Source organism: Cryptotermes secundus, unplaced genomic scaffold (assembly GCF_002891405.2).
Source record: "Cryptotermes secundus unplaced genomic scaffold, Csec_1.0 scaffold297, whole genome shotgun sequence".
NCBI classification, from domain to species: Eukaryota; Metazoa; Arthropoda; class Insecta; order Blattodea; family Kalotermitidae; genus Cryptotermes; species Cryptotermes secundus.
In genome coordinates, this window is record NW_019721762.1 from 319,111 (window position 1) to 335,887 (window position 16,777).

At 35.0% G+C, this 16,777-nt stretch overlaps 1 protein-coding gene across 4 annotated transcripts in view; it reads left to right on the plus strand.

The window, feature by feature from the left end:
- Positions 1 to 6,055, plus strand: part of LOC111875642 — a 70,660-nt gene extending 64,605 nt beyond the window's left edge. For 3 of the 4 annotated variants that reach the window (XR_002844763.2, XM_023872039.2, XM_033750159.1), the window contains 2 exons: positions 2,560 to 2,739; positions 5,662 to 6,055. Coding sequence is in view for 3 of the 4 variants with exons in the window: in XM_023872039.2 (XP_023727807.1) it covers positions 2,560 to 2,739; positions 5,662 to 5,804 (323 nt within the window). In the remaining variant the exon portion in view is untranslated. The remainder of the gene's footprint in view (positions 1 to 2,559; positions 2,740 to 5,661) is intronic. The other variant, XM_033750160.1, reaches the window with a different exon arrangement.
- The last annotated feature ends 10,722 nt before the right edge of the window (positions 6,056 to 16,777 follow it).

Here is a 16,777-nt window from a genome sequence, read left to right on the forward strand (position 1 = left end):
GCAATGCAGATTCGCCGCAAGCCTCTAGAAGACCTTGATGACACTGTCGCGCTGTACGGCCTCTGGCACATTCAATCTTTATCCAACTCTGTTGTTCCTGTTTCGAAAATATCGTGACAACACTACATTAGACCGCCAGCTAACACGAGGCTCTGTTCTTCTCGTCACTGCGCATACGCGTGATGTGGGAAGGGAGAGTCCATTTGCTCTGAGGTAAGGTAGGTATGTAACTAACGTGTGGTATAAGCGACATTATTTGGTTCCGTTGCATGGCGTCTTTACAGCAGTGTTGCCACTATTAAAGTTCCAACCCTCATACATAGCATTTTGTAATTTTATTGATGGATTATATTTGCATTACATAACATTAAGGTATTACTAACAGTGATGTAGTGCATGTCCTGTGAAGCACATTGTCAGATTTTTTTCCCAAAATAATAGTAGTACATGGTGGTACTGCTGATTGTTTGGTTTGAAACAAATCTTTTGCAGAATGTTATTTGCATATTTATTACTAGACATTCAATCCAGAACAGTGGAAAATTAAAAGAATCTTTATTGTAATCATCATATTTATCTTCTGCATGGTCAGTTTTCACTTTTCATTATATTGATTCAAATCTGTTGAATGCATAAACGTTAATTTTTCTTAAAACTTCAGAGTATATGTTGAGGTATAGTTGACATAACTATCATTTTATTTTATCAGTTATTCCTGCAGATGTGAAGATGTAGAAACATTAATTTTGCTTACATTCCACAACATGTTTTCGACTATGGTTCAACTACTGTTTTATTTTTATGTTTGTTGTTAATTATGCCTTACATGTAAGTCTGGTTTGCATATTTATAAGATAATTTTATTTTCCAGTTCCTATTCTTGCCCTATCCACTGAACATGTAGTTTTGGTTCTCACAGATATAATTATGTCCATTGCACAAAGTTGAGGAAATGAATAAATAATACTCCATCTACATATTTCGGCTCTTCTTTTGTGAAATGTGGAGGGGAAGTGGACGGGCTGTATTAAAAGTTGGTGGGCAAATTTGATTTTTATCCCAGGTTAACGCAACACATGTATAATAGAAATCAACCCCCCCCCCCCAAATAGTGATGTTACTTCTATTTGAACCATTTTTCAACATACATGAGCAATGATGTAGAAATAAACATAATTTACGCCAGTATTCTTTTGAATATTTTTATTGCTGACTAACTCTGTTTACAGCAAATTTTTATCTGCAGTTAATGAGGATTAGACCACTTAGAGACGCCAAATTGCCAGAAAAGAAAACAGCATCAGTAGAAAACTGAAGGAGTTGATATATTTCAGAATAACGGAATGCACTTCCAACCACTCATGCCTTGATGTGAAGTGTGTATTGCTATCTCTACTATGAGACAGGAAGTAACAGTGTGTCTATGGCTCTACAGTCCTTTCTTCAACCTTAGCCGTTTTTTCAGTTTCTTAATCATATACAAAGTTGGTAGAACTCCTTGGATGCCGGATCAGTCTGTTGCAAGGCCGTTACCTACACACAGAACAACACAAACATAGAATAAATGCACACAGACATTCATGCCTTGAGTGGGATTTGAAGCCACGATCCCTGTGTTCAAGTGAGTGTTCATGCCTTAGACTGTGTAGCCACTCAGGAAGTAACCACATGTGTAGTGTAAGAATAGTTAAAACATTTCCAGGTTACCACTGGCTGGCATACTAGCCTGCTGCTGAGGAGGCCCTGAGTTTGATCATACCATAACCCCTATTAAAAGGAAAAACAATAAATAATGTCAATAATGACAACCGGTTACATAAATACAAGGGCAGAAAATTATGAAAATATGTCACAAATATACCTCGGACAATGAAAAATGTCTAACATAATACTGGTGTAATGAATCAACAATTATTACAACATTTAAAGAATCATCTATGAGAAATTACAAATACCAGGCCTAACACCTAAAAATTCTTACATTATTCAAGGTGGCATGTGCACTAAATGATGCCATCTGCTGCTGTTTCTAACTAGGAACAGTAACAAAATCATGAAGTTGGAGGTATGGTAGTTTTTATAATTTAGTGTAATAAACAGATATAATAAAGAGCTGGGATAGTTTAGTTGGTATAGTAACAGGCTATGGGCTGGATGGCCAGGGTTTGATTCCTGGTAGGGGCAAGAGATTTTTCTCTCCTTCACAGTGTCCAGACTGGTTCTGGACCTCACCCAACCTCCTATCCAATGGCTACTGGGGGCTCTTTACGTGGGAGTAAATTGGCCAGAATGTGAAGCTGGCTGCTCACCTCCATCTAATGCTGAGGTCAAGAATGGTGGAGCTATATTTCCACTCCCCCATACATCTTCATGGCCTAGTTCTTAATCACTTAAGTGTAGGAACAACTTTACCTTTTACCTGAAACAGATACAGTAGACTGTTATACATATTCTTTCTTTAAGAACTAATGGAGTCAGTTCCCAGTTATATTTAATTTAATTTAGAACATGATGTAAAAGTCGCACATGTGGACACAATACATGCAGTTACTCTTGCAGTGACAAAAATGCTGGCCGTGATGACAGAGCAGTCCCCGGACTCAAGTAAAGACCCAGTGGAGGCATTCCTCTCAACAGGCCGGACAGGCCGTCGAAATGCACTAGCTGACATCAGAGGTGAGCATGCTGCCACGAGCACAAGCAGTCTCCCAGAATGTCTTGAGAAACTATCAACTAATGGTGTGTATTACATTAAATAGTTCATGCCATGTAAATTATTACATTTTAATTCATAATACTCTAATAGTGTTATTTTAGTCAATATATGTGTGTTTTGAAAGCATACCGGTTATATAGAATCAGAAGAAAAATACAAGGATGCTATGAATAGCAAGTCAGAATGGATGTAAGAGAACAGCCCCAGTCTCAACCAAGATTGAAACCATGTGCTTCAGGATATGAAGCTGGATAGTTTAAATTAGTTTATGGATTTGTTTTTCATTCTCTGATACCTGTTTATTAGCTCTGCCATTTATTCATTCATTCTGTCATTCACTTTCTTTCTCACACTCATTACAGTATTATGTACTCAGGTTATATAGAAGTGTAAGAAGGTATAGGAGGCCTTAAAACTATAAACAAATAACCAACACTTGAAAGGCTTTAAGGTTTCATAAGATATATGGATCTGTGTACATACAATTAGAATTAGAGTGCAGTGCAAGAAGAACTGTTCAGAAGCAAAAATAATACTGTCTAATGCGACTAAGTTTTATCACTTGAGGATTTATCTCCCTTACATGTTTCTGCCCTTACGGATCATCCTCAGAGGGTATCATTACTTTTGGAAACTACTATTACAATAGATGTTAATTGTATGGATACACATATGATGTCTAAAATGCACAATATACGCAGTGTTCAACCTTCCACATTCACGGTGGCCTTCTTGGTGTTAAAACTTTTAATTTTTTTTTTTTTTAGTTTTAAAAACTTTCAAGATCAAGCTTAAAATTTATGAACCATACAGGTTCACATCAAATCTCCTATTGTAACAGTGTAAACAACACAGCAGGCCACGCATAAACACGGAAATACTAAGAATCTCCTTTCGCAAGATAAACAGGTGGCACAGGACCAGCCACCTCCACGAATAACAATAGGAGATTTGACGCGAACCTGTATGGTTCATAAATTTTAAGCTTGATCTTGAAAGTTTCTAAAACAAACAAAACAGAATTTAAAAAGTTTTAACACCAAGAAGGCCGCTGTGAATGTGGAAGGGTGAACATTGCGTATATTGTGCATTTTAGACATCATATGTGTATCCATACAATTAACATCTATTGTAATAGTAGTTTCCGAAAGTATTGATACCCTCTGAGGATGATCTGTAAGGATCGAAACATGTAAGGGAGATAAATCCTCAAGTGATAAAACTTAAATAGGTATTGTTTTTGCCTTTGTAATTGTTAGTGTGACGGACCAGAATGAAACAAATAAAAAAAAAGTTCAGAAGCATTCATACTGCTGACCACATGAAACTTTCTGAATTAAGTAACTCTAATTTGATCATTTTATATGAGGTTTTTGGTTCAGTCTCAAAGAAGTTAACCGAAGATGGAGGTAGCATGTACCACTACCAGTAATAAAGGAATAGAATTAAATATAATTCTAAAATTATTTTAAATCATGTTTGTGGTTAAATGTTTCAGGACTTACACATTCATTATCTTGTATATTTTAATCTATAATTTTTCTACATTTGACTGTCTATGTAAGAATTACTTAATTCATGTGGGATGAAAGTCGTCAAATTTTCGTATGTATTTTTGTGCAATTCACTTACATATATATAACTATTTTGGCAGACCGAATTAAATGATCTTGTGGCCCTCACGTTTGCTACTGTTGAAAGGTTTTAATTAATGTTATGAATTGTGTTGAGCAGATTTAAAGTTTGTATCTATTATTTAAGTATAATTCTTTCATTGGTATGTAACAGATTAGTGTTTTTGAAGATTTTGTTATTCTTGTGGGTTTGTCTTTGGTACATTTCAGGTTATAGGTTAAGTGATCATTTACAGAAATACTTATGAGACATTTGTTTTCACAGAACATTTTTATTTAAATCACCAGGAATTGTTATTGTTTGTACTTGTTAATTTTCAAATAGCAAACTGTGCAATAAAGAGGTCTATCTTCTGGGATAAAACCCTGTGTAGGCTGTTGAAAGTCAGCTGACATTGCTATCTGCTTCCTGCAGGTTTCTTGCTTGAACCAGAAGATGGAGTAATATGTTCTTCCATAACATCAACTGACTTTCAACAGACTACATGGCATTGTATCTCAAGAGATAGAACTATTCATAACTAATACCATGATAACTAAAAATCCTACAGTGGTAGAATAGTTCTACGTTGTTTACTTATTCATTTTAATCTACATTTAGAGATCAGTAATTGTTACAGCAAGTAATCATTGTTGAGCACAGTTTACTGTGATGATGGCTATCTTACATGTCCATGAGACTGCACCCGTTGTCTACATTTTCTACATATATATTACGGTAAATTGCAACTTTCTGTCCTATATCTGGACTTGCAGAAACAGATTACTGAATTGTACCAGGAATCTCCCTGGGGATAAATGGCAGCTGGCGCATAAAGGTTACAACCTCACCACCATCTGTGACCGACTGTATAGAAAATATGGGAGCCTAGATGTCTCACAACCATATTTGCCTCCACAGCTAGTTACAGGGATAGCTTTACCTTCCCTCCTCTAAATTTATGAGAATATTTCTCATCGGCACCCAACAATTAATTTTGATTAATAAATTATTTCCCCAAGCACTGATAAGGCAAGGTGGAGCGTTGTAAGGTTCGGCCACACTGTGTGATAACTAAAAGTAAAAATTTTAAATGTACAGGAGTCAATGAGCAAATAGCACCCAGTCACTCACACTGACAGATAAATACCTAGATACCTGTGTACCTACATTTTAATTATTTACCCGACTTTCTACTTACCTATAGCTCAGTCATCCACCCACCTTACTTACCTGTATGCCATGAAGTAGAAAGTGTGGAGACAGGAAGCATATTGATGTTTGTTTTATATTCACTACTTTCTGACATGAGTGATTCTGAATTCCTGCAGACAAATCATCGGACAACTGTGACACCCAAGGCAGTCCTACCAATTCCATAAGTGGTTCATCATCTAGTTCTGGGGTGAAATCAGCAGAATCAGTACCCCTTCATCAGTCTGAGAAGGGTGCAGGAGGCATAGAACAAAGTTGAATCTCATTGACAGTTCCATGGAAGGAGCAATATTATGCTTCTGTGTGGAGACTCAGATGACAGTGTTGCCAGGTTCCTGCTGCAGATGGATGTTCTCTCGGTGACCACAGTTGCATATTTCTCTTTCCTTTGCTCCTCCTGGAACATTACTTTGTTTATTGATCAGTTGCCATTTGAAAAATAGTGTTCATTGATCGATTCTTGGGTTATTAAGTAATTCTTTTCAGCTGCGTAGATTATATAGCTTGAAATGGTAAGATGATAGAGAACATTCAGTTGAAAAGAATGTGGGAGTAAGCAATAGTGGCCTATTTCAAGGCATTATACTAGCACTTGTCTGTGGGAGTGAGGAAAACAACGAAAACCTGAAATCAGGATAGCTAGTATCAGAGATGAGATTCAAACCCAAGCCAATCTAATACAAAGCAGTAGTGAAAATAACCCATCTATGGCATTCAGTGGAAAATAGTGTTCATGGAAGCATTAGGCATGATATTTTGGAACAATTTTGGTGATGTTTTAGAATTTTACATGTGCTAAGTAAGTGAATGGTTAATTGATTCTTAGGTAATTTAAGAATGTTGTTTCAACTGCATGGGTTATGTACTATTAGTGTTATTTAAGGAAGCAGTACAACATGAAAGGGAGGAGGTTATAAAATCTTCAGTTATTTATTTTTTATGTGCAGTAAGTCATGAAACTTGACATAGAGACATAACACCTGAGAGAACAACACTCTGAAACAAGAAGACTGTTTCCTCATGACAGTGTTCAACAAATAGCACAAACAATTAAAGTAACGACAGAACAAGGCCTAACTTAATGTTGGCTTCTTGCTATAAGTGATATATTAATGAACTTGCTTCTCTTTTTCCTTTTTTAAGATGTGCATTTCTATTTGTAAAATAACCCTACAGCAGTGAGTATTCTTGTAGCAACCTTTGCTTCAAGCTAAGAAAAAATTTTGGAGAGTATTTATTATTGTTGTTTTAATGAATTTGATCACTTTTATCATTACTGAAAGTTTGGCAGTATTATAGTAGTTCAGTAAATAAACTGAAACAAGCCAGAGAAGATAATGCATTAGTTTAGGCATCTGCGTTTCTAGTCTTGGCCAGGTGATCCAATTGTGTTTTTGCACCCTTCGGTTTATGTGTATTTTCCCTCTACAACTAAAGCCATATCTGACCAGAATATATATTTTGGCACATTCGGCCATGCGGCCATACATGAAGTAGCTGGAATCCCCAGCCTAATTGGCAGCAGTTTCATATATTTTGAGTAGACTCTGTTTCATTTTACACCAGTTTTCTTTCCAGTGTATCACTGATGGTATTCAGTTTGAGTAAGGTCTCACGGAAGGATATCAAAATACATAGAGAAAGAACAGTCTGAATTAGGTATCTTTGCTTGCTCTCTTGACCTACCACTGGGCAGCCATGCAAACTGATAGAAAATCATGTCTGAAATTGGTTGGATTCTGTATCAGATGTATTTAAGTGTTCTGCCATCTACATTTCAAATTGATCATTTCCAGTCAACATGTTATATGCAATAATAATTACTAATGAAGAAACTTTTTTTCTGATTTCTTACAAGATACTGTTTTACATGAAGATAAAGTTCTGAAATATGTAACAGATACTGAACATTACTGTATAACTCATTATGCAGTTTAAAATTTTTGTTTTGAACCATTTTGAAATGAAATTGTACACCAGTCAACATTTGCCTGAAATACTTTTTACTTTTATTTAATTTTCTATGAGTGTCACACATATAATTTTACTGCATAAGTATAGCTCTTGCCCAAGCCAACTAGTCTTAATATTTCCTGTTGTGAAAATTATATATATATATATATATATACTGAACCAAACCTGGCTTAGCACACTTTGGAATTTATTTCCACATCAATAATTCTAAGTGAACAGTGAGATTATTTTAGTATCTTATGCAGATCGTTCAAATGCTGAGGCAGAAGAGTCAGATACAACTCCCATGATCTGTCCTTCATTCTCTCAGCAGAATTACAAATCTTAAAGCCTGAACACTTGAGAAATAAGTTTTTCTCAGATAACAGCAAATGCTGAATATTTTCTCCATTATTGTCAGAAGAAAGTTCCAGTGTAGCATCAGTTTCATTCAGTCCCTCTTTCACTGCATCAAATCAGTGAACAGCTATTGTAAATTGAGGTTATGCATTATGTACTGAAAGAGTAGATAGCATATCCATCATCTTTTGTTAATATGGTAAAGTTCTGTGTAAGATCTGAGGTTTTCACAGCAGTGACTATGAAGAAAGAGTATTCTGGGATATGGCGCCATGTAGATATTGTGTTAACCGACGTTTTGGAGGAACGTATCGCTTCCATCTTCTGCCCTGAAGATGGAGGCGATATGTTCCTCCGAAACGTCGGTTAACACAATATCTGCATGGCGCCACATCCCAGAAGACTGCTTTCTTCATGAGAAAGTTCTGTTTGCAGTCCACTTAGGCTGTAGGTTTGTTGGTTTTGCCAGCAGTCAAAATCTCCACTGCCCTGTTTGATTGGAGGAGCATGTGACTTTTCTGTCTGAGCAGTTCAGTGATGTGCAGGAGTCTGTAAATGATTTCACAGTACATTTATTGACCTAGACTTCGTATTATAACCCGATACCCTTAAAGTTTCAATGTTTAATGATACAGTATTTGCACAGACATATAGTCATCTAGTGAAAGCCCTAAATAATGCAAGTGTTACTGAGACTGATGACATGTACCATGAAGGCTGCAGACGGAGCACACAAAATCTGTATAATATTGTACCAATAATTATGTCACTATAGAACTGTACTGTAATGTATAGCTAAACACCTCATGCAAGACATTCATTTATCAGATGTTCAGAACTTTAATACTGTACTGGCATATGTTTCCACACTTACTGCATAATTACCTGCAATCATTTGCACAGTTCTCTTATGTTAAAACAAGGAAAGCACAATTATGTGATATTTCCTTTACAATGTGAAAATGGTCATGTAGGAATGGAGTACATATAGTGATAATGGAAAGGGCATGCAGTAGTGCAGTTGCTTGAGCCACTATCTTACAAGGTGGAAGGTCACAGGTTGGATACCCAATGAGGTCACTGGATTTTTCAATTGACAATACCCTTCCAGCTGCACTATGGCCCTGGGGTTTACTCAGTTTCTAACAGAACTGAGTACAGAATCTTCCTTGGGGTTAAGGGTAGCTAGCACATAAGGCTGTTAACCATACCGCCATTTGTGAGCCAATTGTCTAGAAAATGTGGGAGCCTCAACGTATCTCAACCCTGTGGGCCTCCATGGCCTGTTACAGGGATAGCTTTACCTTTTACCTTAGTGATAATGGAATTTAAAAATATTTTTGAGTATCCTTTTCAGTCAGGGACATGTTTTGCATTCATGCATCACAGTGGATTTTTCAGTGTATGGACAGCCCTATTACGTAGTTTTGTACTAAAATACTGTCTTTTGAAGTCTTCTGAAGTTGTTTTGTGATTGATTTTTTGGGGATGAAATTGAAGAACAGAAACTTAATACAGTTTATTCCATTTAGAATGCTGTCCCTCTGACTGTAGTCAGTGGTTGTCATGTTGAAGCATCTCTTGTTCCCTTTATTCAGCAGGACTTCGGATGCGCACATTTTACTTTCTGTAAGTTCTGAAACTTCCAAAAACCTGAGGGTGACTGAGTTCTCAGTAAATGCTGTCCAGAGGAAGTAGGAGCCCTTAGAAGATAATGTTTTAGAACCTCTGTTTACATTTCTGTCATTGATGATATTAAATGAGTAATAGAATCTTAGAGGTTATTTACTTTTTGTGGAACATGACTTATCTCTCAGTATATCTGGCAGTTTTTTCAGTTGTATTATAATGGGCTTTCACATAGCATACTTCAGAGTGTTAATATATTGTAAATTTTTGATATAGAAACCTGGTACATATTTAGTAGGCATGTGCAAGAATGGCTTCTTCAGTTCAAGACTAGAATTTGGAAACATTTTGAGCATCAAAAAGAGAACTAAATTTCTTTCACCATGACCACAGAGAGGAGGGTGGGGGGATTTTGTTGACTAGCTGATTCAAGCTAGGTTTACTAACTCATTGCAATTCTAATGAATTGAATAGTTTCCATACTACTGTGAAAAGTAAAAGTTGCCTGAAAATTCTTGAAGTTTGAGTATGAAAATTCATTTGAGTCAAGAGCAAGATATTTTTTTCTTTCAAGTTGCTCTGCAGTTCAAGACTTGCACTTGCCTAATATTTAGGAAAATACTCAGGAATGCAATGACCGAATTTGGTTTTATATTGTACAAAAACTTGGCATTTAGGAAAATATTAGGAATTTACTGACAAAATTTAGTTTTATATTATTTATAAAACAATGATTTACAGCATTTTTTGCCCTTATAAAGTATTACATTATGCTTGCCACCAAGGAGACTTGGCAGTGCAACAGTATTTGTCATAGAAACGTTTTATTTATATATTGATTTATTTTATTCAACAACTGGAAAACAATTGTGTAGTATGTTTTCTTATACAAATCAACGTTATGGATTGCACTTGACAATGATAAATCTTAGGAATGTAACAAGCAGTGGGAGACCTAATTCATGGTTTCTTGAAAATGTCCCCTTGTTCCTTAGAAGTTTCTTTCTAAGTTTTATAAAGGGGACATTGTCTTTTGCAGTTTGTTCTTATGATGCTGCTAGCAGTATAATTGATATTGAGTGTCACACTATAATAGTTGATAGATGATAAGAATTAATTTTTATGTTATTGTATTCTTTTCTACTACTTACCCTTCCATTGTCTTGTTAGTTAATTGCCTAGACATTGAAGCATCTAGTATTAGTATTGACTGAAAAATAATGATTTTGTTCATGTGTCCATCAGTCTTGTGGTATTGACATCTTAAAACAGTAGTATAAATTCTTAAGTAATATGGAACCAGATGTGTACCTAGGTACCCCTTTGAGGTAGGTACTGTACTTCATTTGAAGTTTGAGATTGTTGGTGCACTGAACAGAAGGGGATGCACAATAGATCATTACATGACCATGGTGCTTAGGCCTGTAGCCTCACTCCATATTCATTCGGTTCTTGAGTAAAAATGTTGTAACAGTTGCTGACATGTTTTAGCAGTGAGTTTAAGCATCATACCATGAAGACTTACAAGAGATTGATGATAAAGCTCCACACATTCTTAACCTCAGCACTAGATGTGAATGGTCACATTATGCTCTCCTGCTCTGCCCTCAGTCAAAAGTGCTTGGTATTCATTGAACAGAAGGTGGGGTCAGCTCCACAGATGGTGTAGATGTGGTGATGAAGAAACAAATTCCTGCCCATCCCAGGAATTGAACCTCAATTGTCCAGCCCTTAGCCAGTCACTTTACTGACTGTGATACCCTGGTTCTTGGCTTAGAAATGTAATTTATGTTATATATGATTTAAAGATGAAAATTGATGATAAATATCAATTCATATTCAAATTTTAGGCAACCAAATTATAGCACTGACATGCTTTTTTGATTTCTTATTTGCCTTCATAAGTGGAATAGTTAGTGGTGAACTGTTCTATTGTAGTGGCTGAGTGATTAATTGTCCACATTTCCAGTGCAAGATAAGAAGGATTAATAGAAAGGGTGTACAATTTAAGATCAAACCAAATGACATCCTCAAAATAAAAGCAAGACTAATAATACATTATTTTAAACATAATTATTTGGCTTTGATACGTTAATGTTAGGTGCCCATTTTTCTCCATGTAGCCATGACTAATTGTAACCCATTGTTGTAGGAAAATACACAGCAAGAAAATAGATGAACATCCTCTGCTATTACCACCTTCAATGACCCCTTAAGCAGCGGACAGGATTAATGTAATGGGATGAGGGCGCAAATTAAATTGGTTCTTCTGCCAAGCTTTTGTGAACTTGATAATAAACCCTTGGGTTCCATAAATGCAAGATATTTCTTGAAGAATTGAGCAACCGTCAGATTCTCAAAATCGACTTAGCTTCATGATGATAACTGTATTTTAAGAAGGTGCATAAATCAAGTTTTACACATAAATCTTAGAATCAAGAGGGCTGTATTTGATGTAAATTCATCGTGTTGAAAATTTCTCATATAATGTACAGTTCCCATGTACCTTGCATCTCTTTTGTTGTAGTTTACTCATATGTGTTGTTTATAAATGTTGTGCTTTAATATTTTCTGTGTACCATGAAAAGTTTGGAGAGAATGTCTTAACTAACTGTCAGTCAATGCCACATGACCAGACTGGATTGTAACCTGATGTGACATTCATTTCAGTTCTGTAGTATTCATCTCACTGTGGAGAGTCTTCATATGTGATAGCAAGTGAATCTCATATTGAAGATGAGCAGTTCCAGATGGATGGTGCAGGTGTATTTTATTTTTTGTGTGGTAGGGAATGACTATAGATCTGATATTTGTAACATTACTGTGTAATACATATAGCAGGAGTCTACAATTGTTTCATGAAAGTTCTTAACCATGGATTGAAGAAGCAGCTGTACAAATAAATTGTTTGTCAAGTTTAAGCATCTGTACTTAACATTGAATTCGAGAGCCATGTTGATATACTGATATATATTGAATTTTTAATATATGATATGTTTAATGAAACTGTTAATATATCATATATTTAAATGTTTTATTTATAGTAAAGTTGGTACCAGACCTTGTTGGTGTATGATTCTGTGATATACATGGACACAATAAATGTTCCGCGTCATTTTTAAATTCTGCTTAAGAAGAGACCATATGTATTTAATCCTGTGAACACAACACCAATCCTATTGATAAGCGCTTATTTTGGGAAGTCACTGATGCTTTCACATCATTATTGTTATGATTTAAATTAATAATTATACTATTTAGGAATCTATTTATGAGCATAATTTTCGATTGTGCAGATTCTCACTATAATAAATTTGATAGATATAGCCTTGAAGCTCAATATATCACCATATTTGTGAATTACACAAATATGAGCTGATGAAGACTGTTACTGACACAAGATGGCAGAGACTGAAAGAAAATGCAGATCAGTTTGTGCCTGTGCACAGCATAACAGCTTATATGTTATTCATGACAGTAGTATTGGTTTGTCTCATGACCTTGTATGATTGACTAACACATGCTCTCTGTTTTTATAGTATGTTTATCATATACCAAGTATAGTTAGTTAATGGCTGTTATAAGCTTATGTGAAAAACAAATCAAGTACAGGGTAATTCTTTATGTACATACATACATGCATCAGCGTTTCAGAGTATTCATAAGTGTGCAACTGGCACTGAATATAAAACTTGTCAAAACAACAGTCACAAGACAATCACAGATAAAATCGCAGAGACATCAATTCGACCATAGTTAAAATCTAAACTGAATACCTCAATTAAATAGATACAATGTTACACATACAATTAAACCAACAAGATAATTAGCAATACATAATAATTCTCCTTCCTTAACTTACACTTACACTTAATGTCTATATTGATGCCTACTGTGGGACATCCATCACTCAGCATGCACTCCCCTTCTATTCCTTAGCTGTTGATCCTGACAGAGGAGCAAAAATTCGTCAACAGTATATGACGGATTATGTATTAGGACATCTCTTATTTCTTTTATAAACTGTTTTATCATGTACTAAATTAGTTAAATAATCAGGCAGGCTGTTAAATATTTTTATATTCATGCAATGAACACCTTTCTGCCTCATTGCGAGATGTGATTGTAGGACATGTAAATTTCTTTCGTGTCTTGTCGGTCTCTCATAAATTGAATAATTAAAAGTAAAATATTCCAAGTTATTTATCATAAAAGTCATCAAAGAGAAAATATATTGAGAGACCAATGTTAATATATTTAACTTTATAAATGCTGGCCTACATTGCTCTCTATGTTCATCCCCATTATTATTCAATAGTCTTCTTTTGTACGAGAAAGATCTTCTTGGCCTCTGATGAATTACCTCAAAACACTGTTCCATATCTCATGAGTGAATGAAAGTATACCTGATATATCATTTTAAGTGTTGTAATATTACTATATGTTTTCATAATTCGTATTGCATAACATGCCTTTCCCAATCTGGGTAACATTGATTCAACCTGTGTCTTCCAATTCAAGAACTTATCAATTTCAATGCCCAAAAATTTATTATGAGTTTCCTCTTGTAATAATTCATCGTTAAACTTTAAATGTACAGGCATATTGTCACGATTGATTGTTTCAAATTCTAACACTTTAGTTTTCCTCAAGTTTAGGGATAAGCCATTGTATTTAAACCACTGACTTAAGGAATTTAACATAAGTTTAGACCTTTCTTGAATTTCATCGATATTAATACCCGATACTAATATACTTGTATCATTGGCATACAACAGTGACTTGTTGTCAGTACTTAATGCTGACGGCAGCTCATTAATATATAAAAGGAACAACAAAGGACCCAAAATCGAGCCCTGTGGCACTCCATGTTTGACAGTTCCCCAGTCTGAACAGCATTTTCCATTTTCATTATTATAGAGTTCAACTCTTTGTCTTTATTTTCCAGATAGGACTTCAACCATATTTTTATTTTACCACCAATGCTATATGTTGCTAATTTACTCAAAAGAGTATCATGACTCACACAGTCAAATTCTTTTGTCAAATCACAAAAAATTCCCAATGAATGATCGTGTCTTTCAAACGTTTCTAAAATATGATTAGTTAATGTATATATTGCCATTTCCGTGTTACTGTTTTCTCTAGATCCAAACTGTGCAAAAGACATTAAATTGTTTGTATGTATGTGTTGCTTTATCCTATTGTACACCACTCTTTCAAAAATCTTAGAGAAACCTATTAGCAATGATATTGGTCTATAGTTTGCCATAATTGCCTTCTCACCTATTTTGTATATAGGTCTTAATGAGGCAAATTTCATTCTATCAGGATATAGTCCATGCTCAAAAGATGCATTAAATATGTGACACAATGGTTTACTTATCTCAGTTATACAGTATTTCAATATCTTACTAGAAATGCCATCATATCCTGTAGAATCTTTTGATTTTTGCAACATAAGTATGCTTTTTATTTGTTGAACATGCTTCCTGAACAGTCTCACCCAAAGAGTAAGAAACTCCTCAACTAGACAAGAGATGTAATTTAAGATGGTGTTAGGTTTATAGAAAATGAAACCAATGAGGGGATGTATGCAATGCCTATTCAACATGCATATAAAAGAGTAGCAGAAAGAATGTGAGTTTCTCTGAGTTCTGTTGAAAAATAGAAGAAGAGAGAAAATAAACTTTGATGAAGGAGAATGTAGCACCTACTTTCAAACTCAGATAAGAAATGTCAGTACCACGTAAAGCTTGTTCACAACATCAGTTGTTCTAGTACAAAGGTAATTATGAAAACACTAATTTTTTTAGATTGGAGAAGCAAGTGGCAACTGTGTTGTACTCATGAGTGAATCTTGCCAAGTCAGTACATTTTCAGGGAGGAAATACATCTCAGAGAAATTCTAACACACTTGGGATTTAAATGAAAGAAAACAAAAAGTAACAGTGCAGTTGTAATAGAAAGGCATGCTACAAAGGATAAAGACATTTCATATTTGAGAGACATGAAATAAGGGAGAAATATGGCTTGCGCTGGTGAGTCATACAGGCTGCCCTCAAATGATTAAAACAAGTCCTGGAGTGATGACAGTAATGAGAGCTTATTGGCACAGCTATTCTGAAAATTCCTGTAAATTCTGTAATTGTTCTAGATAATGCATCATACCACAGTGGCTTGCAGAAAACTGTGTTCACATGTACTGCTCATGTTCCTTACACTACTGTGGTGTTCCCGGAATTGAGAATATGACAATCTCAATTTTTCTTCATTCACCCAGATGATGATATAGGTGATGTAAGTCAAGCATTCAGATCTTGTATGCTTACTATAATTGTTGACATGTAAACCATGTCTTATATACAATATGTAGGTACTTTTGTGAACTACGTATCTCCATACCAAATTTCATATGTCTGGCCTCAATGGTTTATCACTGGAAAACCTAAGTCTAAATGTAGATTTCATGTGATCACCATGTTATTAGTTCAACGTTATAAATAAAAATTATGGTACTAGAAGATCCATATTTTTAGCATACTTACCTTTCCTAAGAAAAGAATCTAGGCCTAGGAGGTTCTGATGCCATCTGTGTTTATATCTCCCCATTTCAGCTTTAGAACTACTTGACCAATTTTCACGAAATTTAGAAAGGACAACATTATAGTCCAATCCACTGTCACACTGTTTAATTTACTAAAGTTCACAATAACAACAACACAGCGAACACATCGGCTTTTGGGGTGCGAATAGCATTAATGACACTTAAATTGGGGTTATGATGTGGTGCATGGAATAGGTTTTAGAAAAATATGCATTTTCTATAGGCAGTTTTTCTTTTGTATAATGTGAAACAACAGAATGATCGTTGCATAAAATCTATATTTAGCTTTTTGTTCAGTAACAGTTAGTAATAAATCATTTTAGCTAGGCATACAAAATTTGATGAGGAGATAAGGTATAGAGATATTTAGTAATTTTGCAGGAACTGTTGTTTATAAGTCAACAATTACAAACAAATCAACCTTGCAAAACTTCAAGATTAAGTCACAAATTTAACATTGACAAAATCTGTACTCAAATAGGAAATTATTTCCAAACGCAAAATAATTCAGTTCAGTTCATTTATTGATGTTCTTCAGAACAGCTAAAACTCAATTGCAGGAAAATACCAAGGAAAGAAAATGACATTAATACAGAAGATCTAATACATGTAATGCAAATAAGAATTAATTTGACTTAGTGGTTTCTTCACCATCTAAGTGCAACCCCTAAGTCAGATCTATA